This window comes from Ranitomeya imitator, chromosome 5 (genome assembly GCF_032444005.1).
Source record: "Ranitomeya imitator isolate aRanImi1 chromosome 5, aRanImi1.pri, whole genome shotgun sequence".
Lineage (NCBI taxonomy): Eukaryota > Metazoa > Chordata > Amphibia > Anura > Dendrobatidae > Ranitomeya > Ranitomeya imitator.
Window position 1 is genome coordinate 1663468 of NC_091286.1, and position 24109 is coordinate 1687576.

General features: G+C 50.8%; 1 protein-coding gene across 1 annotated transcript in view; it reads left to right on the plus strand.

The window, feature by feature from the left end:
* Positions 1-24109, plus strand: part of LOC138680784 (harmonin-like) — a 215691-nt gene that overhangs the window by 54717 nt on the left and 136865 nt on the right. The window contains exons 6-8 of the mRNA XM_069768040.1: positions 8181-8230; positions 11636-11788; positions 12690-12806. Coding sequence (XP_069624141.1) covers positions 8181-8230; positions 11636-11788; positions 12690-12806 — 320 coding nt within the window. The remainder of the gene's footprint in view (positions 1-8180; positions 8231-11635; positions 11789-12689; positions 12807-24109) is intronic.

A 24109-nucleotide genomic window follows, 5' to 3' on the forward strand; every position in this document is an offset into this window, starting at 1 on the left:
GTACTTCGGCTGATTCTCTCTGGGATCTTCCGTTTGTGGAGGAAAGTGGTACTGCAGCTTCTGAGTTTTCTCCCTCAGGTGATCTGGTGAGCTCGTTAGCTTCTTCTCTACTTAACTCCACCTGATGCTTTGATCCATGCTTCCTGTCAATGTTCCAGTGTTGGACTGGTTTTTTCCCTGGATCATTCCTGTGGCCTGCTGCTCTGCAAAGCTAAGTTTTGCTTTTGTTATTTTGTTGCTATTTTTCAGTCCAGCTTGCTTTATTGTTTTTTTCTCGCCTGCTGGAAGCTCTGAGACGCAGAGGGACGACCTCCGTACCGTTAGTCGGTGCGGAGGGTCTTTTTGTCCCCTCTGCGTGGTTATTTGTAGGTTTTTGTGCTGACCGCAAAGTTATCTTCCCTATCCTCGTTCTATTCAGCTAGTCGGGCCTCACTTTGCTAAATCTGTTTCATCTCTATGTTTGTGTTTTCATCTTACTCACAGTCATTATATGTGGGGGGCTGCCTTTTCCTTTGGGGAATTTCTCTGAGGCAAGGTAGGCTTATTTTTCTATCTTCAGGAATAGCTAGTTTCTCAGGCTGTGACGAGGCGCCTAGGTTCTGGTCAGGAGCGCTCCACGGCTGCCTTTAGTGTGGTTTGATAGGATCAGGGATTGCGGTCTGCAGAGTTCCCACGTCTCAGAGCTCGTTCTTTAATTTTGGGTGTTTGTCAGATCACTGTATGTGTTCTGACCGCTATGTCCATTGTGTTACTGAATTGGTTAACATAACACTCCCGTGGGTAATGAGGTTTATTAGAGCCGTAACTAGGTTGACACCCACAATCAGAAAGACTGTTCTGCCATGGACCTAAACCTAGTGCTAGGGACCCTATACAGACCTCCCTCTGAACTCCATGAAGAAGCTAACATTAACTTTTTCCATGAAAACTGCATTCTTGGTGGCAGTCCCCTCTGCAAAACGGTTAGGTGAGAACCAGGCATTGTCTGTAAGGGATCCTTATTTGATGGTCCCCCAGGATCTGTAGATATTTAGGTTTGACCCCTGAGACAAATTTGAACCGGCAGATCGTTCTGCCATTTTTTTTGTCTGCTCCCAAACAACAAAACAAGACTTCCACACACTGGACTTAAGAAGATCAGTGATGCGCTCTGTGGAGGTCACAGATAACTGGAGACAGCGCTCAAAACTTGCTTGTACAATATGCAGGAAAGAATAAAGGCAAGAAATCCTAATTGACAACCTTCTCCAGGTGGATTACGTCAACCATTTCTCAGGCATACGTATCCGGAAACAAAGAACCTCCACTTAACATGAAACCTCACTCCACAAGAGTCATTTCCGTGTCCTGGGCGGAGAGTCGGGGCTTCCATAGACCACATGTTCTGAGCCGCATCTTGGTCTTCTGTAGACACTACAAGCAAGACAGAATGGACGGGAGGTCTTGCAGGCAGTGGTCCCACCCTAAGAGGCCAATGATTTGGTATTTCTCCTGTCGTGCTGTCATAAGGGACGTCCCGGGAAAATAGGAATTAGTCCTCCCGGTAATTGTATTTCCAGGAGTCCATCATTCCCTCCCCTGAATTCTGAGAACCATGTGAGGTTAACATTTGTTATGGAAGTACTCAATAAAATGGAGTCGCATCCATCCCGGTGTGGTGACTGGTAGAGACACTGGTGGTGAGGCGGCGGGGGGCTTCTATCCTCTTGTGCGCTTCCTGTCCCTGGATGATGAGTAGTACAACCTCCTGACGTGCTGTCATGATAGTCCTCGCGGTAATTGCATTTCCTGGAGTCCAATTCCTGTTTTTCGGTGTCACATAAAAGCATATTACACAACTATGCGTAGTCCATAGTCCCCTTTTATTGCCCCCATAAACTGCGATGCCAATCTAAGTGCCCCCCAAGCCCAGTATGATTGATACCTCCACATTGAATTTCTCCAAAGTAGCAGACACACACACAGTAGGATGACCCCCACATAGTCCTCCTTATGGTATAATGGGCCCCAGGTAGCCCTCCCTATGGTATATTGGCCCCATGTAGCCCTCCCTATGGTATAATGGGCCCCATGTAGCCCTCCCTATGGTATAATGGCCCCATGTAACCCTCCCTATGGTATAATGACCCCATGTAGCCCTCCCTATGGTATAATGGCCCCATGTAGCCCTCCCTATTGTATAATGGCCCCATGTAACCCTCCCTATGGTATAATGGCCCCTTGTAACCCTTCCTATGGTATAATAGCCCCATGTAACCCTCCCTATGGTATAATGGCCCCTTGTAACCCTCCCCATGGTATAATGGGCCCATGTAACCCTCCCTATGGTATAATGGCCCCATGTAACCCTCCCTATTGTATAATGGCCCCATGTAACCCTCCCTATGGTATAATGGCCCCATGTAACCCTCCCTATGGTATAATGGGCCCCATGTAACCCTCCTTATGGTATAATGGCCCCATGTAACCCTCCCTATGTTATAATGGCCCCATGTAACCCTCCCTATTGTATAATGGCCCCATGTAGCCCTCCCTATGGTATAATGGGCCCATGTAACCCTCCATATTGTATAATGGCCCCATGTAACCCTCCCTATGGTATAATGGCCCCATGTAACCCTCCCTATGGTATAATGGCCCCATGTAACCCTCCCTATGGTATAATGGCCCCATGTAACCCTCCCTATGGTATAATGGGCCCATGTAACCCTCCCTATGGTATAATGGGCCCATGTAACCCTCCCTATGGTATAATGGCCCCATGTAACCCTCCCTATGGTATAATGGCCCCATGTAACCCTCCCTATGGTATAATGGGCCCCAGGTAGCCCTCCCTATGGTATAATGGGCCCATGTAACCCTCCCTATGGTATAATGGGCCCCAGGTAGCCCTCCCTATGGTATAATGGGCCCATGTAACCCTCCCTATGGTATAATGGCCCCATGTAACCCTCCTTATGGTATAATGGGCCCCAGGCAGCCCTCCCTATGGTATAATGGGCCCTATGTAACCCTCCCTATGGTTTAATGGCCCCATGTAACCCTCCCTATGGTATAATGGCCCCATGTAACCCTCCCTATGGTATAATGGCCCCATGTAACCCTCCCTATGGTATAATGTCCCCATGTAACCCTCCCTATGGTATAATGGCCCCATGTAACCCTCCCTATGGTATAATGGCCCCTTGTAACCCTCCCCATGGTATAATGGGCCCATGTAACCCTCCCTATGGTATAATGGCCCCATGTAACCCTCCCTATTGTATAATGGCCCCATGTAACCCTCCCTATGGTATAATGGCCCCATGTAACCCTCCCTATGGTATAATGGGCCCCATGTAACCCTCCTTATGGTATAATGGCCCCATGTAACCCTCCCCATGGTATAATGGCCCCTTGTAACCCTCCCTACGGTATAATGGGCCCCATGTAACCCTCCCTATGGTATAATGGCCCCATGTAACCCTCCCTATGGTATAATGGCCCCATGTAACCCTCCCTATGTTATAATGGCCCCATGTAACCCTCCCTATTGTATAATGGCCCCATGTAGCCCTCCCTATGGTATAATGGGCCCATGTAACCCTCCATATTGTATAATGGCCCCATGCAACCCTCCCTATGGTATAATGGCCCCATGCAACCCTCCCTATGGTATAATGGCCCCATGTAACCCTCCCTATGGTATAATGGCCCCATGTAACCCTCCCTATGGTATAATGGGCCCATGTAACCCTCCCTATGGTATAATGGCCCCATGTAACCCTCCCTATGGTGTATAATGGCCCCATGTAACCCTCCCTATGGTGTATAATGGCCCCATGTAACCCTCCCTATGGTGTATAATGGCCCCATGTAACCCTCCCTATGGTGTATAATGGCCCCATGTAACTCTCCCTATGGTATAATGGCCCCATGTAACCCTCCCTATGGTATAATGGCCCCATGTAACCCTCCCTATGGTATAATGGCCCCATGTAACCCTCCCTATGGTGTATAATGGCCCCATGTAACCCTCCCTATGGTGTATAATGGCCCCATGTAACCCTCCCTATGGTGTATAATGGCCCCATGTAACCCTCCCTATGGTATAATGGGCCCATGTAACCCTCCCTATGGTATAATGGCCCCATGTAACCCTCCCTATGGTATAATGGCCCCATGTAACCCTCCCTATGGTATAATGGCCCCATGTAACCCTCCCTATGGTATAATGGCCCCATGTAACCCTCCCTATGGTATAATGGCCCCATGTAACCCTCCCTATGGTATAATGGCCCCATGTAACCCTCCCTATGGTATAATTGCCCCATGTAACCCTCCCTATGGTATAATGGCCCCATGTAACCCTCCCTATGGTGTATAATGGGCCCATGTAACCCTCCCTATGGTATAATGGGCCCCATGTAACCCTCCTTATGGTATAATGGGCCCATGTAACCCTCCCTTTGGTGTATAATGACCCCATATAACCCTCCCTATGGTGTATAATGACCCCATGTAACCCTCCTTATGGTAGAATGGGCCCCATGTAACCCTCCTTATGGTATAATGGCCCCATGTAACCCTCCCTATGGTATAATGGCCCCATGTAACCCTCCCTATGGTGTATAATGACCCCATATAACCCTCCCTATGGTATAATGACCCCATGTAACCCTCCTTATGGTAGAATGGGCCCCATGTAACCCTCCTTATGGTATAATGGCCCCATGTAACCCTCCCTATGGTATAATGGCCCCATGTAACCCTCCCTATGGTGTATAATGACCCCATCTATCCTTAGGTGGGGGAGACGCACAGTACAGGGGCTTATTACAGTGATGGTCCAGCCATAGATGGAGGCTGCTTGAGCCGCTCCCCGGCCAGGATGTGTGGGGTCATTGGTATTGTAGGTACACTGCAACTGTGAGGGAGTCTGAAGATGAAAGCAGGTCCCACCCGGGGACAGGACCACTTGCTGAGTTTATTTTAATTATTAGACTCCACTCCAGTCACCTCCAGAGCTGCACTCACTATTCTGCTGTTACATCGTGTCTTATCCTCCAATCACCTCCAGAGCTGCAGTCACTATTCTGCTGTTACATCGTGTCTTATCCTCCAGTCACCTCCAGAGCTGCACTCACTATTCTGCTGTCACATCGTGTCTTATCCTGCAGTCACCTCCAGAGCTGCACTCACTATTCTGCTGTTACATCGTGTCATATACGGGGGCATCAGACTATGAAGTCCTTACATAAAGTAAGCCGACATTGGACACCGGTTGGGGCAGGGGTTGTGCTACTTCCCGCAGACCTGAATCCGGCACAGACTAGGTTAATGGAGGTGAATGGCGCGGGCTCTGGGCGCCATCTCTGGGCACGGGCTCTGGGCGCCATCTCTGGGCACGGGCTCTGGGCGCCATCTCTGGGCACGGGCTCTGGGCGCCATCTCTGGGCACGGGCTCTGGGCGCCATCTCTGGGCACGGGCTCTGGGCGCCATCTCTGGGCACGGGCTCTGGGCGCCATCTCTGGGCACGGGCTCTGGGCGCCATCTCTGGGCACGGGCTCTGGGCGCCATCTCTGGGCACGGGCTCTGGGCGCCATCTCTGGGCACGGGCTCTGGGCGCCATCTCTGGGCACGGGCTCTGGGCGCCATCTCTGGGCACGGGCTCTGGGCGCCATCTCTGGGCACGGGCTCTGGGCGCCATCTCTGGGCACGGGCTCTGGGCGCCATCTCTGGGCACGGGCTCTGGGCGCCATCTCTGGGCACGGGCTCTGGGCGCCATCTCTGGGCGCCATCTCCGGGCACGGGCTCTGGGCGCCATCTCTGGGCACGGGCTCTGGGCGCCATCTCTGGGCACGGGCTCTGGGCGCCATCTCCGGGCGTGGGCTCTGGGCGCCATCTCCGGGCTCTGGGCGCCGTCAGCATTCTCTTTGTCTGTTATCACACTTTTGTGAGGTTTGTCTGCCATGTGAGGACCAGTAAAGATGGCTGTGCTCGCTGACTGCCCAGTGGGCTCCGCTCTAGTCTTCTCCATCATCTGCTTCAGGCTATGAAATGTCCGGGCACCATTATAAGATGGACGTCTGCACAGAGCATTGCAGCCCAGGCGGGGGCCATGCAGCCTCTATAGTGGCCATAGCTGCTGACTCGCTGGCGGTTTCGCCTAGAAGTTGTTACAAGAAAAGAGCTGAACAACACGATGGTGGGAGACCGTGGTGGCCGGCCCGCGGAAACGTGCCGTAGCCTGGTGTCACATGGGGGCGCCACACTCCGCTCTCTTCATTCGCTCCTTAACTTCTGTCACCATCAGTTTCTTCCTCATTTCTCTTTTCAGCTGATGGAAAAGACGAGCAAGATGGCGGCAGAATGGAGGACAAGCAGGTTGTACTTCTCCTACTGCTCATCTCTCTGCTTCTCTCCTTTTTTTTTTTTTTCTCCTGTTATCTTTTCTTCCTTCAATATTTCTCATCTTTTTTTCTTTTTTTTTCTCTTTTGCTCCTTTTTTCCTCTTTCCTGATCTCTTCCTCCATCCTTTCCTCTCCTGGTCTGTTGTCCTTTCCCGGTTTCTTCTTCTTTCTTTTTATTGTCTCTTTGCCTCTCCTCTCCCTCGCCGATCTCCTTTTCCCTCTCCCCTCTCTCACCGATCTCCTTTTCCCTCTCTCGCCAATTTCCTTTTCCCTCTCCTCTCCCTCGCTGATCTCCTTTTCCCTCTCCCTCGCTGATCTCCTTTTCCCTCTCCCTCGCTGATCTCCTTTTCCCTCTCCCTCGCTGATCTCCTTTTCCCTCTCCCCTCTCGCGCCGATCTTCTTTTCCCTCCCCTCTCCCTCGCCAATCTCCTTTTCCCTCTCCCTCACTGATCTCCTTTTCCCTCTCCCTCGCCGATTTCCTTTTCCATCTCCCCTCCCTCGCCAATTTCCTTTTCCATCTCCCCTCCCTCGCCGATCTCCTTTTCCCTCTTCTCTCCCTCGCCCATCTCCTTTTCCCTCTTTTCTCCCTCACTGATCTCCTTTTCCCTCTCCTCTCCCTCGCCAATCTCCTTTTCCCTCTCCCTCGCCGATCTCCTTTTCCCTCTTTTCTCCCTCACTGATCTCCTTTTTCCTCTCCCTCGCCGATCTCCTTTTCCCTCTTCTCTCCTTGCCAATCTCCTTTTCCCTCTCCTCTCCCTCGCCAATCTCCTTTTCCCTCTCCCTCGCCAATCTCCTTTTCCCTCTCCCTCGCCAATCTCCTTTTCCCTCTCCCTCGCCGATCTCCTTTTCCCTCTTTTCTCCCTCACTGATCTCCTTTTTCCTCTCCCTCGCCGATCTCCTTTTCCCTCTTCTCTCCCTCACTGATCTCCTTTTCCCTCTCCTCTCCCTCGCCGATCTCCTTTTCCCTCTTTTCTCCCTCGCTGATCTCCTTTTCCCTCTTCTTTCCTTCGCCGATCTCCTTTTCCCTCTTCTCTCCCTTGCCAATCTCCTTTCCCCTCTCCTCTCCCTCGCTGATCTCCTTTTCCCTCTGTTCTCCCTCGCTGATCTCCTTTTCCCTCTTCTCTCCCTCGCCGATCTCCTTTTCCCTCTTCTCTCCCTCGCCGATCTCCTTTTCCCTCTCCTCTCCCTCGCCGATCTCCTTTTCCCTCTTCTCTCTCCCCATCTCCTTTTGCCTCCCCTTTCCGTCTTCTGCATCCCACTCTGACAGCCAAAACACATGTACACCATAGTGGTAGTAGGTTTGATGCAGACTTTCATAAGTCTTTGCGTGGGGTGAGGGGTATGTGAGTTGCCTGTGGTCGCAGGTGTTTTCTAGACATTGGGGAGTTGCCGCTCGTTTCCTATGCAGCAGTCGGTGAATATGTCGTCTTCCTCTCGGAGGATTACACGGTATTGTGTGACATGAGGGTCGCCTTGTCCATTGTGAGTGGGGGTCACTGACGGGAGCTGCCTAATCAGCCTGAGGATTTGCATAAAATAGTGTCAGACCTTGAAGAACGTGTTGCCCCCAAAAACATTTAGGCGCAGTGAGGTCCGGTCTCCTGTGTTTACTCATCAGCGGCAGGGCCTCTGCTGCGGAGAACGCCGGCCGTGGATCCCGGATCTATGGGGCAATGAGTCACTGTCCTGTAATGTTCTGGGATATGAAGGGTTAATAAGAATAATTGTGGCGCAGTGGTGACTGAATGTGGCTGCTGGCGTTCACCTTCTTGTCTCGCCACATTTAGCGTTCGGATGGTTCTACCGGTATGAAGGGAAGTTCCCGACTCTGAGGAAGGTAAGATGTGTGTCGTGTGTCGACCCCGCATGTGCCGGCTCATCCACGGTGCATCCTGCAGCCGGGCAGCGTTTCATACGTGGTGCGCCCTGCATAGAGGCGGCGCTTCATACAGTGCGCCCTGCAGAGAGGCGGCGCTTCATACAGTGCACCCAGCAGAGAGGCGGCGCTTCATCCACGGTGCACCCTGCAGAGAGGCGGCGCTTCATCCACGGTGCACCCTGCAGAGAGGCGGCGCTTCATCCACGGTGCACCCTGCAGAGAGGCGGCGCTTCATCCACGGTGCACCCTGCAGAGAGGCGGCGCTTCATCCACGGTGCACCCTGCAGAGAGGCGGCACTTCATACACGGTGCACCCTGCAGAGAGGCGGCGCTTCATCCACGGTGCACCCTGCAGAGAGGCGGCGCTTCATCCACGGTGCACCCTGCAGAGAGGCGGTGCTTCATCCACGGTGCACCCTGCAGAGAGGCGGTGCTTCATCCACGGTGCACCCTGCAGAGAGGCGGTGCTTCATACAGTGCACCCTGCAGAGAGGCGGTGCTTCATCCATGGTGCACCCTGCAGAGAGGCGGTGCTTCATCCACGGTGCACCCTGCAGAGAGGCGGTGCTTCATCCACAGTGCACCCTGCAGAGAGGCGGCGCTTCATCCACGGTGCACCCTGCAGAGAGGCGGTGCTTCATCCACGGTGCACCCTGCAGAGAGGCGGTGCTTCATCCACAGTGCACCCTGCAGAGAGGCGGTGCTTCATCCATGGTGCACCCTGCAGAGAGGCGGTGCTTCATCCACAGTGCACCCTGCAGAGAGGCGGCGCTTCATCCACGGTGCACCCTGCAGAGAGGCGGTGCTTCATCCACGGTGCACCCTGCAGAGAGGCGGTGCTTCATCCACGGTGCACCCTGCAGAGAGGCGGTGCTTCATACAGTGCACCCTGCAGAGAGGCGGTGCTTCATCCATGGTGCACCCTGCAGAGAGGCGGTGCTTCATCCACGGTGCACCCTGCAGGGAGGCGGTGCTTCATCCACGGTGCACCCTGCAGAGAGGCGGTGCTTCATCCACGGTGCACCCTGCAGAGAGGCGGTGCTTCATCCACGGTGCACCCTGCAGAGAGGCGGTGCTTCATACGCGGTGCACCCTGCAGAGAGGTGGCGCTTCATTGTAATCATTATCCCTGTCCCTTATATCAGTCTGCTAAGACTGTCTTGGGAGAGCCATCTTTTATCTATTGGGTGCCACCTCTGCGCTGGGCACATCAGGGATTCCCATTGTCCTTGGTGTTTTGGGTGGGCTCTTCTGACTGGATTACTATAGTTGTGCTTGCACGTCATCTGCACTGTTCACACTTAGTGTATTTTACATATATTCCATAGACCTGTCCTTTTTGAGGCAGTGACCCTAACCTTGTGTCACCCACCCTACTGCCTGGCCATGAGGTCTCAGTAAAGCAGTCAGCAGTCTCCACAAAGTGAGAGTGCTGAATAGCCATGGTCCTGCTAAACGGATCACACCCTGACTGATAGGCCGCTTCATACAGGGTGCACCAGACTATTTTCTCCTACTGGCTGGGAACATTGCCTACCTATAATACATGTAGTGTGAGTGGTGCCGCCTCCGTGTGCTGTGTGATCTGCGCCACATGCATCCTCCGTGTGCTGTGTGATCTGCTCTGTGCCTCCTCCGTGTGCTGTGTGATCTGCTCTGTGCCTCCTCCGTGTGCTGTGTGATCTGCTCTGTGCCTCCTCCGTGTGGTCTGCTCCGTGTGGTCTGCTGCGTGCCTCCTCCGTGTGGTCTGTTCCGTGTGGTCTGCTGCGTGCCTCCTCTGTGTGGTCTGCTCCGTGTGGTCTGCTCCGTGTGCCTCCTCCGTGTGGTCTGCTCCGTGTGCCTCCTCCGTGTGGTCTGCTCCGTGTGCCTCCTCCGTGTGGTCTGCTCCATATGCCTCCTCCGTGTGGTCTGCTCCGTGTGCCTCCTCCGTGTGGTCTGCTCCATATGCCTCCTCCGTGTGGTCTTCTCCATGTGCCTGCTCCGTGTGGTCTGCTCCGTGTGCCTCCTCCGTGTGGTCTGCTGCATGTCTCCACCATGTGGTCTGCTCCGTGTGCCTCCTCCGTGTGGTCTGCTCCGTGTGCCTCCTCCGTGTGGTCTGCTCCGTGTGCCTCCTCCGTGTGGTCTGCTCCGTGTGCCTCCTCCGTGTGGTCTGCTCCATATGCCTCCTCCGTGTGGTCTGCTCCGTGTGCCTCCTCCGTGTGGTCTGCTCCATATGTCTCCTCCGTGTGGTCTGCTCCGTGTGCCTCCTCCTTGTGGTCTGCTCCGTGTGCCTCCTCCTTGTGGTCTGCTCCGTGTGCCTCCACCGTGTGGTCTGCTCCGTGTGCCACCTCCGTGTGGTCTGCTCCGTGTGCCACCTCCGTGTGGTCTGCTCCGTGTGCCACCTCCGTGTGGTCTGCTCCGTGTGCCTCCACCGTGTGGTCTGCTCCGTGTGCCTCCACCGTGTGGTCTGCTCCGTGTGCCTCCTCCGTGTGGTCTGCTCCGTGTGCCTCCTCCGTGTGGTCTGCTCCGTGTGCCTCCTCCGTGTGGTCTGCTCCGTGTGCCTCCTCCGTGTGGTCTGCTCCGTGTGCCTCCTCCGTGTGGTCTGCTCCGTTCTTCCTCCGTGTGGTCTGCTCCGTGTGCCTCCTCCGTGTGGTCTGCTCCGTGTGCCTCCTCCGTGTGGTCTGCTCCGTGTGCCTCCTCCGTGTGGTCTGCTCCGTGTGCCTCCACCGTGTGGTCTGCTCCGTGTGCCTCCTCCGTGTGGTCTGCTCCGTGTGCCTCCTCCGTGTGGTCTGCTCCGTGTGCCTCCTCCGTGTGGTCTGCTCCGTGTGCCTCCTCCGTGTGGTCTGCTCCGTGTGCCTCCTCCGTGTGGTCTGCTCCGTTCTTCCTCCGTGTGGTCTGCTCCGTGTGCCTCCTCCGTGTGGTCTGCTCCGTGTGCCTCCTCCGTGTGGTCTGCTCCGTGTGCCTCCTCCGTGTGGTCTGCTCCGTGTGCCTCCTCCATGTGGTCTGCTCCGTGTGCCTCCTCCGTGTGGTCTGCTCCATGTGCCACCTCCGTGTGGTCTGCTCCGTTCTTCCTCCGTGTGGTCTGCTCCGTGTGCCTCCTCCGTGTGGTCTGCTCCGTGTGCCTCCTCCGTGTGGTCTGCTCCGTGTGCCTCCTCCGTGTGGTCTGCTCCGTGTGCCTCCTCCATGTGGTCTGCTCCGTGTGCCTCCTCCGTGTGGTCTGCTCCATGTGCCACCTCCGTGTGGTCTGCTGCATGCCTCCACCGTGTGGTCTGCTCCGTGTGCCTCCTCCGTGTGGTCTGCTCCGTGTGCCTCCTCCGAGTGGTCTGCTCCGTGTGCCTCTGTTGTGATCTTTGCCCATGTTTGTCCTCATCCACTCGCGCTCAGAAAGGGAAAGAGCGGAAGAAAGCGAAGGCGGACAGTCTGTATGAGCAGAAGAAGAGTAAGAAGGAGGTGGAGTTTGAACAGAAATTGGCCAAAGAGAAGGAGGAGATGCTGGAGAAGGAGAAGCAGCTGAAGATCAGTCGCCTGGTGCAGGAGGTAATGGCTGTGCGGTCAGGCCGCCCTGTGCGCCGCCGGGCCCTTATGGTCATCACCCTCTAGTGTTATGCGTCCCTCAAACCTTGGGCGGGAGCGCTGTTGGATAACGGTTTTAGGAGTCCAGTGGGCAGAGCCACGCTATGATTGACAGCTGCCTTTACATGCAAACCAGAAAGGACCTTTTATAGCATCATTGATCCACAGGAGCGGTGATATAGAACATCTCCCTAGGGGCCCCACAGCTGGGCCCCACCTTTCTCTAGAATAGTGGACCCCATTCTTGCTCACTGCACAATGTGAGTAGAATTTTGAGGCCACATGGGTAACTGCTGACCCCTCTTTGGGCCGTGAGGAATAGTGGAGGTCTCGGGAACCCCATTTTATTGGCGGGGGTCCTGGTCATAAGTGATGTCCTTCTTTGACTAGTGCCAGTACGTATCTCCGCCCCCTGGACTCATGAAGGCCGCAGAGGTTGGACACTTTCTTTTCTCCGCCCGCTGGACTCATGAAGGTCTGCAGAGGTTGGACACTTTCTTTTCTCCGCCCACTGGACTCATGAAGGCCGCGGAGGTTGGACACTTTCTTTCCAGGGGTGTAGCTTATGGCCTGAAGCATTGATCGTGTTGGGGGCTTCTCTTGGGCCCTATTTAGGCACACACTTTTATCCCTGGGTGGGGGGTCCACAGACCCTATATTTGTCATATGAATTTGCTAAACCGGGCTCTACACTTCCATTCACCCTCCGTCCCCCAATTACAGGGTTATCTAGGTGCCATGGCGCAGCTTGGGTCCGGGGCTTCGTTGTGCGGATAGTTCCCCCATTTCATGTTGTGTGCCCGGCATAATGTATACCATGAGTGGGGTCACCTGTCACTCATCTCCATTTATCTCTATGCCTCAGGTCTCAGAGACGGAGCGAGAAGATCTCGAAGAGTCTGAGAAGGTCCAGCATTGGGTGGAGAGGCTCTGCCAGACCCGCCTGGAGCAAATCTCCTCCACTGAGGGCGATGCCAATGAGGTACGGACCGGACAACCCGCCATTTTGGGCCTCACTGATCATTACTCACAGAAAGTTCGGGATATTTGGCTTTCAGGGGAAATTTCTGGGTGACCCTACGATGCCCTCTGACCTTCTCAGGTGACCTTTATGGGGTCTCTGCCCTTCTGATTTCACACATCTGACTGCTCAGTGTCTCAGGACTTTCTGCGACGTGATGACCTCTAACAAGGAGCGGAGTGGGAACATTCACAACGGGCTTCATCCATGAATCGGCCAATACATTTTGGGGTTCAGTTAGAATTCCAGCGGGAAGCGGATATCTTTCATGAAATTTCACTTTTATTGATCCAGAAAATCTAAAAATGAATAGTATGATAAACCGCTCCAGCCCTTCACAGCATCATGCGCATAGAGCGCGTTTCCACCTCCGTCATGGCGCGTTCCCATGGAGACTGAATTAGTTCTTATAGTTCCTCTGGTTCCGTCGCTGACTTGAATAGTATCAATTTATTTCCAAAGGCCGTTCAGCTGGGATGGAAATATACAGGAGAACAGGTCCTGAAAACACAGTGATTAAAAGCAATGTGAGAACATCGCACAAAAAAGTGAAAAAATGAAGGAAAACCAATTACAGAGTAAATCTGATCTCCTAATAGGGAACAATGAGATCCTGTGTGTTTAGGCCGTGCGGTGTCCAAGGCGTCTCCTTCTGTGATCTCCCCCTCTATAAGGTCTGTAGAACATAGAACCAGAAGTATCACCTTCATGGATGTTCAGAAAATGTCTGGATTCAGCAGACTAGGAAAAAGGGTTAACCGCGTCCGATCGGTGACGTCTAGCGGCATGTTGTGCCTCCCACATATTGGACATTCAATAAGATAAGCGCCATAAGTTACTAAAATCATTAATACGGATTCCCCGAGATGACATCGCGGTTCGTGTAGATCTGATTCCATACAAGCTGGCGTACTAACCAGCGTTGGGCACCACGTCGCATCACGTCGCACCACGTCCCACCACGTCGCACCACGTCCCACCACGTCGCACCACGTCCCACCACGTCGCACCACGTCCCTCCACGTCGCACCACATAAGTTTTTCTTTTTCCAACGTCTATCAGGACTCCGTCATGCAGCAATTTTAATGACCTAAATGACTGAACTGACGAGTGAACAAATTGGCCTCAATATTTGGCAATCGCCCACATTCAGGTATGAATAGGTGACGAATTTGAAAAACTTGTGTTAACTTTGGAAAAGAAAATGTTTCAGGAGATGCAGGTTTGGTGGGATCATAATGCGCTGAAAGCAAACCTCGATGAGGAACCGGTACCGGAGGATTGCGTATTACAAAGATGGCCACAACGACCTATACTGATCAATATTGGAGTGGAGCCAGATATTGGGCCGGTGTTCTCTGATCCAGCTGATTGTGAAACCTGAAGAGTTAAAGATGAAGTTGTAGATCTTCAAGGATTGTTGGAACGATAAGCACACTTTAAGGCAGGGGTCCCCAACCTGTAGCTCGGGGGCCACATGTGGCTCGCGGTGCCATGGATTGTGGCTCGCGGCTGTCTGCCAGCTCGGTGTATTAGCTCCGGGTCTAGTAGACGGGTATGAAGAGCCCATCTGAAAATGGTGAATTTTTGAGTAGCCCAGCACATGAGCAGATCTGGACGCACATATACTGGTTCCTGTTGGAGGAGGTTCTTGAACCTGGAAGCGACAGTGTTGGGAGTCCTTGAAACCGTGATTTCTGTGGAAAAGCTTCGGTTATCATATCCATAAATGGGGGCTTTGGTTGACCCTATTTTGAGGGGACTGGAGCAGGATGTTGCTCGTGACCCCTTCTCATAGCTGAATGTGGCTGTCTAGGCCAAAAAGATTGGGGACCGCTGCTTTAAGGTTATGTGCACACTTTCAGGATTTTTAGCGTATTTTCCGCCGAAAAAACTCTTAAAAAAAAAAAAAAAGCTTACATAAGCATCACATCATTTTTAATGCATTCTGCATTTTTTGTGCACATGCTGCATTTTTTTCCTCGACGGAATTGCATTCTGGAAAAAAACGCAGCATGTTCATTCTTTGTGCGGAATCGCGGGGATTCCGCACACATAGGAATGCATTGATCCGCTTACTTCCCGCATGGGGCTGTGCCCTCCATGCGGGAAGTAAGCGGATCACGTGCCGGAAGGTGAGAATATCATGATTTTTTATTTTTAATTATTTTTAACATTAGATGTTTTTGCTATTAATGCTGCATAGGCCGCCAGGTGTATGGCTGGAACAAATCCCCTCATCCATCCCGAAGAGAGGCTATAATAAACGCATCGTAAGAAACCACAGGGTCACCTTCAGCAGGACGGATTGTGCTCCAATCACAGATGATTTTTCTGACTCTTCCATGGGGTCTAGTACTGAACCACAGCATTGGTTACCAAGAAAAATTATTTCTAATGATTCAAACAATTATGCAAAAAACGAAGAAAGCGTGTGGGGAGGAAACACACAAGGAAATCGTTATCCAACCCGCAGCAAGAACCAACGTTACTAAGCGTACCTATCTGGAATCTGGCGAGCTATGATTTCTGACCAACACATTTCTCTGCTAAGCAAAGGATGAGGGTTTTCACCAACAAATGAATTTGATGCGTTCAAAGCCATCTTAGATGTAAACAAATTGGCTCGAAATAGAACATTAAAGTGTCATTTTTTGGATGAGGAACTTAGTAAGATGTAGGGGTCGGAGCAGTTGACGCTATTACACCAGAGGAAACAATACATTATAAAAACTTTGAGGAACAACGGGCCTTTTCGTGCCTTAAATATTTAGAACTCAAACTAGAATTGAGAGTCCTCAGTGGTTGATACCTTTTAATGGCTAACTGAAAAGATGGTAACAAATTGCAGCTTTCGAGACTACATACGTCTCTTCATCAGGCAAAGACTAAAACAAATTCTGAATAATCACATATTTATGCACAACATAGTATAGAGAAAAAAAAAAGGAAAAACCATAAATAAGCCAGGTGACATGAAGCAGAATTACCATGGGTGATAAACAGTTACGTCCATAAATAATGGGCCAGCTCTTAGATGAGGATTGTTTTATTGTCCTGTGATCAAGGTCTCTGTTGTGATGACCCCTAATAGTCTGAGGGGCAAGTTCCTTAGTTGATGTAAAAAGACATAAATCCGTGCAACACATTCATTCCTGCACTGAGACTGTCAAAGGTCATCAGTTTATATTCCCAGACTCTTCTGTCTTTCTTAGATTTGAAGTTACCTTTTAGTACAAGTAATTTCATGTCCATAATGTTATGATTTGGGAGACAGAAATGTTTGGCCACAGGTAGATCCATTCTTTTTTCTCTTATTGTATGGCGATGAGAGTTCATCCTTGTTCTCAGTTTCTGCCCTGTCTCCCCCACATACAGACCCCCAGTTGGACATTTAGTACAAATAATTAAGTACACCACATTAGAAGTGACGCAGCTGAAAGTACCTAGGATCTTGTAGTCCTGATGTGAATTGGGGTCTTTATCTTGTCCGTGGTCATTATAAATAGACGGGTTTTACATTTTTCTGGTTGCAAGGAAAGGTTCCTGCAGCTGTTGGAGAGGACAGGGAGCTCTTGACAATGATGCTTCTTAGATTTGGGGGCTGCCTAAAATACAGTAGTGGGGGGTGTGGAAAAATGGATTGTTTTGGATGGAAACTGTCCCATTTAAGGTATGTTGGACGGTCAATTGGCTTCTGATACAGGGATGTCTCTATATCATTGTTCTGCAGCATAATGATGGTGTCCAAAAAGTTAATTTCAGTGCAGGAGTAGTTGAGTGTCCAGTTGATGGTTGGATGAATTTGATTAAACTGTTCAAGGAACTCCGTCCAGATGATTAAAATGTCATCAATGTAGCGGTAGCAGGCCAGGGGCCTGATGGGACATGAGGACAAAAAGTCGCTTCCAAGCTTGGCCATGAAAAGATTTGCCTACTGTGGGACCATTTTACTTCCCATAGCAAGTGAATTGTCAAAATTTGCTTTAGTCTTTGTCTGATGAAGAGACCAGCGTAGTCTCGAAAGCTGCAATTTGTTACCATCCTTTGTTTGCCATTAAAATGTATCAACCACTGAGGACTCTCACATCTAAATAATTTTCCTCCTACAACTTCTAAATTCCTGTACCCCAGAGCAAAATGTGGCAGTCGACGAGTCCTTGATGAGTTACAAGGGCTGTCTGTCATTCCGCCAATTTATCCCTTCCAAGCGAGTCACATACGGCGTCAAACTGTATAAAACATGTGAGAGCTCATCAGGGTACTCGACCACCTTCCTAATACATGAAGGTAGGGACCGCCAAATCAACCACCCCAACTGCTCCCAGACAACTGGCATCCAATGCAGAATTGCCTGGGAGCTAATGACACCCTTTCTCCATAAAGGGCACCACGTCTACACAGATGATTACTACATGAGCATCCCCCTATACTCTGCAAATACGGGATGGAGGAAGAGGGGTGTTCTGAAGGAGCTGCATCCTTGTGTAGCAAAGGTTTCCTGCTCCTTATTTAATATGAACCCAAAGACCACTATTTAAGCAAGTTGGATATTCAACAGCAAACTCCATATATTTACAGTGAGTGAAATAATTATTTGATCCCTTGCTGATGTTGTACATTTGCCCACTGACAAAGATGTGAACAGTCTCTAATTTTAAGTGCAGGTTAATTTTAACCTTGAGAGATAGAATATCAAAAATAAAATCCAGAAAATCACATTATATAAATGTATTTGCATTTTGCAGTGAAAAATAAGTATTTGATCCCTCTGGCAAATAAGACTTAATACTTGGTGGTAAAACCCTTGTTGGCAAGCACAGCAGTCAGACGTCTCTTGTAGTTGATGATGAGGTTTGCGCACATGTCAGGAGGGACTTTGCTCCACTCCTCTTTGCAGATCATCTCTAAATCATCAAGATTCTGAGGCCGTCGCTTGGCAACTCGGAGCTTCAACGCCCTCCATAGGTTTTCTATTGGATGAAGGTCTGGAGACTGGCTAGGCCACTCCATGACCTTAATGTGCTTCTTTTTGAGCCACTACTTTGTTGCCTTGGCTTTATGTTTTGGGTCATTGTCTTGCTGGAAGACCCAGCCACGTCCCATTTTTAATGTCCTGGCTGAGGGAAAGAGGTTGTCACTCAGGATTTTATGGTACATGGCTCCATCCATTCTCCCATTGATGCAGTGAAGTAGTCCTGTGCCCTTAGCAGAGAAACACCCCCAAAACATAATGTTTCCACCTCCATGCTTGACAGTGGGGATGGTGTTCTTTGGGTCATAGGCAGCATTTCTCTTCCTCCAAACACGGCGACATGAGATAATGCCAAAGAGCTCAATTTTTGTCTCTTCTGACCACAGCACCTTCTCCCGGTCACTCACAGAATCATCCAGGTGTTCATTGACAAACTTCAGATGGACCTGCACATGCGCCTTCTGGAGCAGGGGGACCTTGCGGCACTGCAGGATTTTACACCTTTACGGCATAACGTGTTACCAATGTTTTTTTGGTGACTGTGGTCCCAGCTGCCTTGAGATCATTAACAAGTTCCCCCCGTGTAGTATTAGGCTGATCTCTCTCCTCATTATCAAGGATACGCCGCGAGGTGAGATTTTCAATGGTGCTCCAGATCGATGTCGATTGACAGTCATTGTGTATTTCTTCCATTTTCTTACTATTGCACCAACAGTTGTCTCCTTTTCACCCAGCGTCTTACTTATGGTTTTGTAGCCCATTCCAGCTTTGTGCAGGTCTATGATCTTGTCCCTGACATCCTTAGAAAGCTCTTTGATCTTGCCCATGTTGTAGAGGTTAGAGTCTGACTGATTAATGAAGCCTGTGAACAGGAGTCTTGTATAAAGGTGACTATGTAAGACAGCTGTCTATAATGCAGGTAACGAGATGATTAGGAGTCTGACTGGTCTGTAGGAGCCAGAACTCTTAATGGTTGGTAGGGGATCAAATACTTATCTCTCACTGCAAAATGCAAATAAATGTATATAATTTATACAATGTGATTTTCTGGATTTTATTTTTGATATTCTATCTCTGAATGTTAAAATTAACCTACCCTTAGAATTATAGACTGCTCATGTCTTTGTCAGTGGGCAAACTTACAGAATCAGCAAGGGATCAAATACTTATTTCCCCCAAGATCAAGTTCCCCCTTATTAAATCTCTTCTGTGCGCAGCCACCCCATTAATAAAGGGGAACCTAATAGTTGCTTCATAGACCTCTCCTCCAGCCGGAGGATCTGGATGACTAGCAGTAAAGGCCCAAAAATCTGAATGAGGTGAATGAGATGTGTCTACCTCTACGGGTGACTGCAGCCATTGTAGTCTCCATAGCTTCCGTCCTGGAGCCACCCCAAGTGTCACAGTAGTAGTCTTCACCCCCGACAGCAATGCACCTCACGTCCCATCAGCCGGATGGGAGCACTATAATGGAGACACCGGCTATTGCTCCCCATCTCTCATGGCCACCACACAATCCAGAAGAAGGACATGAGAGGAGTGCCGAGCAAGACACCGGCCAGCTGCTTAGGAAGACCTATCTGCTCCACGTGAGCCTTCATATCCCATCTTCACCCCCTCACAGCCGGAGAGGACGTAAAGGAGCAGGACCTAACCATGGAGGCTACAGATATAAATGGTGGAGAAAGGCTGAACTTGATGGACCAAGGTCTTTATTTCAACATTTGTAACTTTTAACCCATTGACCACAACAGGCCACAGATATCCGTGCGTAAGTATCTCTATGGGCTCCAGAAAGATGGACTAACCTCCCCCTGAATTTAACCAGGTATTAAAAATAGAATCAGTAGCTCAGGATTCACTGCACGTTCCCAGGAGGCCAAGTACCACACATGGTATACACGTCTTCCTCAGCCATCCAACCACTCCACATTTATAGTGCTTCTGGTTAACCCCGCACGTTCCCAGGAGCCCAAGTACCACACATGGTATACACGTCTTTCTCAGCCATCCAACCACGCCACATTTATAGTGCTTCTAGTTAACCCCGAACGTTCCCAGGAGGCCAAGTACCACAGATGGTATACACGTCTTCCTCAGCCATCCAACCACTCCACATTTATAGTGCTTCTGGTTAACCCCGCACGTTCCCAGGAGCCCAAGTACCACACATGGTATACACGTCTTTCTCAGCCATCCAACCACTCCACATTTATAGTGCTTCTGGTTAACCCCGCACGTTCCCAGGAGCCCAAGTACCACACATCGTATACACGTCTTTCTCAGCCATCCAACCACTCCACATTTATAGTGCTTCTGGTTAACCCCGCACGTTCCCAGGAGCCCAAGTACCACACATCGTATACACGTCTTTCTCAGCCATCCAACCACTCCACATTTATAGTGCTTCTGGTTAACCCCGCACGTTCCCAGGAGGCCAAGTACCACACATGGTATACACGTCTTCCTCAGCCATCCAACCACTCCACATTTATAGTGCTTCTGGTTAACCCCGCACGTTCCCAGGAGCCCAAGTACCACACATGGTATACACGTCTTTCTCAGCCATCCAACCACTCCACATTTATAGTGCTTCTGGTTAACCCCGCACGTTCCCAGGAGGCCAAGTACCACACATGGTATACATGTCTTTCTCAGCCATCCAACCACTCCACATTTATAGTGCTTCTGGTTAACCCCGCACGTTCCCAGGAGGCCAAGTACCACACATGGTATACACGTCTTTCTCAGCCATCCAACCACTCCACATTTATAGTGCTTCTGGTTAACCCCGCACGTTCCCAGGAGGCCAAGTACCACACATGGTATACACATCTTCCTCAGCCATCCAACCACTCCACATTTATAGTGCTTCTGGTTTACCCCGCACGTTCCCAGGAGGCCAAGTACCACACACCGTATACACGTCTTTCTCAGCCATCCAACCACTCCACATTTATAGTGCTTCTGGTTAACCCCGCACGTTCCCAGGAGCCCAAGTACCACACATCGTATACACGTCTTTCTCAGCCATCCAACCACTCCACATTTATAGTGCTTCTGGTTAACCCTGCACGTTCCCAGGAGCCCAAGTACCACACATCGTATACACGTCTTTCTCAGCCATCCAACCACTCCACATTTATAGTGCTTCTGGTTAACCCCGCACGTTCCCAGGAGCCCAAGTACCACACATCGTATACACGTCTTTCTCAGCCATCCAACCACTCCACATTTATAGTGCTTCTGGTTAACCCCGCACGTTCCCAGGAGGCCAAGTACCACACATGGTATACACGTCTTTCTCAGCCATCCAACCACTCCACATTTATAGTGCTTCTGGTTAACCCCGCACGTTCCCAGGAGGCCAAGTACCACACATGGTATACACATCTTCCTCAGCCATCCAACCACTCCACATTTATAGTGCTTCTGGTTAACCCCGCACGTTCCCAGGAGGCCAAGTACCACACACCGTATACACGTCTTTCTCAGCCATCCAACCACTGCACATATATAGTGCTTCTGGTTAACCCCGCACGTTCCCAGGAGGCCAAGTACCACACATGGTATACACGTCTTCCTCAGCCATCCAACCACTCCACATTTATAGTGCTTCTGGTTAACCCCGCACGTTCCCAGGAGGCCAAGTACCACACATCGTATACACGTCTTTCTCAGCCATCCAACCACTCCACATTTATAGTGCTTCTGGTTAACCCCGCACGTTCCCAGGAGGCCAAGTACCACACATGGTATACACGTCTTTCTCAGCCATCCAACCACTCCACATTTATAGTGCTTCTGGTTAACCCCGCACGTTCCCAGGAGCCCAAGTACCACACATGGTATACACGTCTTTCTCAGCCATCCAACCACTCCACATTTATAGTGCTGGTTAACCCCGCACGTTCCCAGGAGCCCAAGTACCACACATGGTATACACGTCTTTCTCAGCCATCCAACCACTCCACATTTATAGTGCTTCTGGTTAACCCCGCACGTTCCCAGGAGGCCAAGTACCACACATGGTATACACGTCTTTCTCAGCCATCCAACCACTCCACATTTATAGTGCTTCTGGTTAACCCCGCACGTTCCCAGGAGCCCAAGTACCACACATGGTATACACGTCTTTCTCAGCCATCCAACCACTCCACATTTATAGTGCTTCTGGTTAACCCCGCACGTTCCCAGGAGCCCAAGTACCACACATGGTATACACGTCTTTCTCAGCCATCCAACCACTCCACATTTATAGTGCTTCTGGTTAACCCCGCACGTTCCCAGGAGCCCAAGTACCACACATCGTATACACGTCTTTCTCAGCCATCCAACCACTCCACATTTATAGTGCTTCTGGTTAACCCCGCACGTTCCCAGGAGGCCAAGTACCACACATGGTATACATGTCTTTCTCAGCCATCCAACCACTCCACATTTATAGTGCTTCTGGTTAACCCCGCACGTTCCCAGGAGGCCAAGTACCACACATGGTATACACGTCTTTCTCAGCCATCCAACCACTCCACATTTATAGTGCTTCTGGTTAACCCCGCACGTTCCCAGGAGGCCAAGTACCACACATGGTATACACATCTTCCTCAGCCATCCAACCACTCCACATTTATAGTGCTTCTGGTTAACCCCGCACGTTCCCAGGAGCCCAAGTACCACACATCGTATACACGTCTTTCACAGCCAGCCATCCAACCACTCCACATTTATAGTGCTTCTGGTTAACCCTGCACGTTCCCAGGAGCCCAAGTACCACACATCGTATACACGTCTTTCTCAGCCATCCAACCACTCCACATTTATAGTGCTTCTGGTTAACCCCGCACGTTCCCAGGAGCCCAAGTACCACACATCGTATACACGTCTTTCTCAGCCATCCAACCACTCCACATTTATAGTGCTTCTGGTTAACCCCGCACGTTCCCAGGAGGCCAAGTACCACACATGGTATACACGTCTTTCTCAGCCATCCAACCACTCCACATTTATAGTGCTTCTGGTTAACCCCGCACGTTCCCAGGAGGCCAAGTACCACACGTGGTATACACATCTTCCTCAGCCATCCAACCACTCCACATTTATAGTGCTTCTGGTTAACCCCGCACGTTCCCAGGAGGCCAAGTACCACACACCGTATGCACGTCTTTCTCAGCCATCCAACCACTGCACATATATAGTGCTTCTGGTTAACCCCGCACGTTCCCAGGAGGCCAAGTACCACACATGGTATACACGTCTTCCTCAGCCATCCAACCACTCCACATTTATAGTGCTTCTGGTTAACCCCGCACGTTCCCAGGAGGCCAAGTACCACACATCGTATACACGTCTTTCTCAGCCATCCAACCACTCCACATTTATAGTGCTTCTGGTTAACCCCGCACGTTCCCAGGAGGCCAAGTACCACACATGGTATACACGTCTTTCTCAGCCATCCAACCACTCCACATTTATAGTGCTTCTGGTTAACCCCGCACGTTCCCAGGAGCCCAAGTACCACACATGGTATACACGTCTTTCTCAGCCATCCAACCACTCCACATTTATAGTGCTTCTGGTTAACCCCGCACGTTCCCAGGAGCCCAAGTACCACACATGGTATACACGTCTTTCTCAGCCATCCAACCACTCCACATTTATAGTGCTGGTTAACCCCGCACGTTCCCAGGAGCCCAAGTACCACACATGGTATACACGTCTTCCTCAGCCATCCAACCACTCCACATTTATAGTGCTGGTTAACCCCGCACGTTCCCAGGAGCCCAAGTACCACACATGGTATACACGTCTTTCTCAGCCATCCAACCACTCCACATTTATAGTGCTTCTGGTTAACCCCGCACGTTCCCAGGAGGCCAAGTACCACACATGGTATACACGTCTTTCTCAGCCATCCAACCACTCCACATTTATAGTGCTTCTGGTTAACCCCGCACGTTCCCAGGAGCCCAAGTACCACACATGGTATACACGTCTTTCTCAGCCATCCAACCACTCCACATTTATAGTGCTTCTGGTTAACCCCGCACGTTCCCAGGAGCCCAAGTACCACACATGGTATACACGTCTTTCTCAGCCATCCAACCACTCCACATTTATAGTGCTTCTGGTTAACCCCGCACGTTCCCAGGAGGCCAAGTACCACACATGGTATACACGTCTTTCTCAGCCATCCTACCACTCCACATTTATAGTGCTTCTGATTAACCTCTCACGTTCCCAGGAGCCCAAGTACCACACATGGTATACACGTCTTTCACAGCCAGCCAT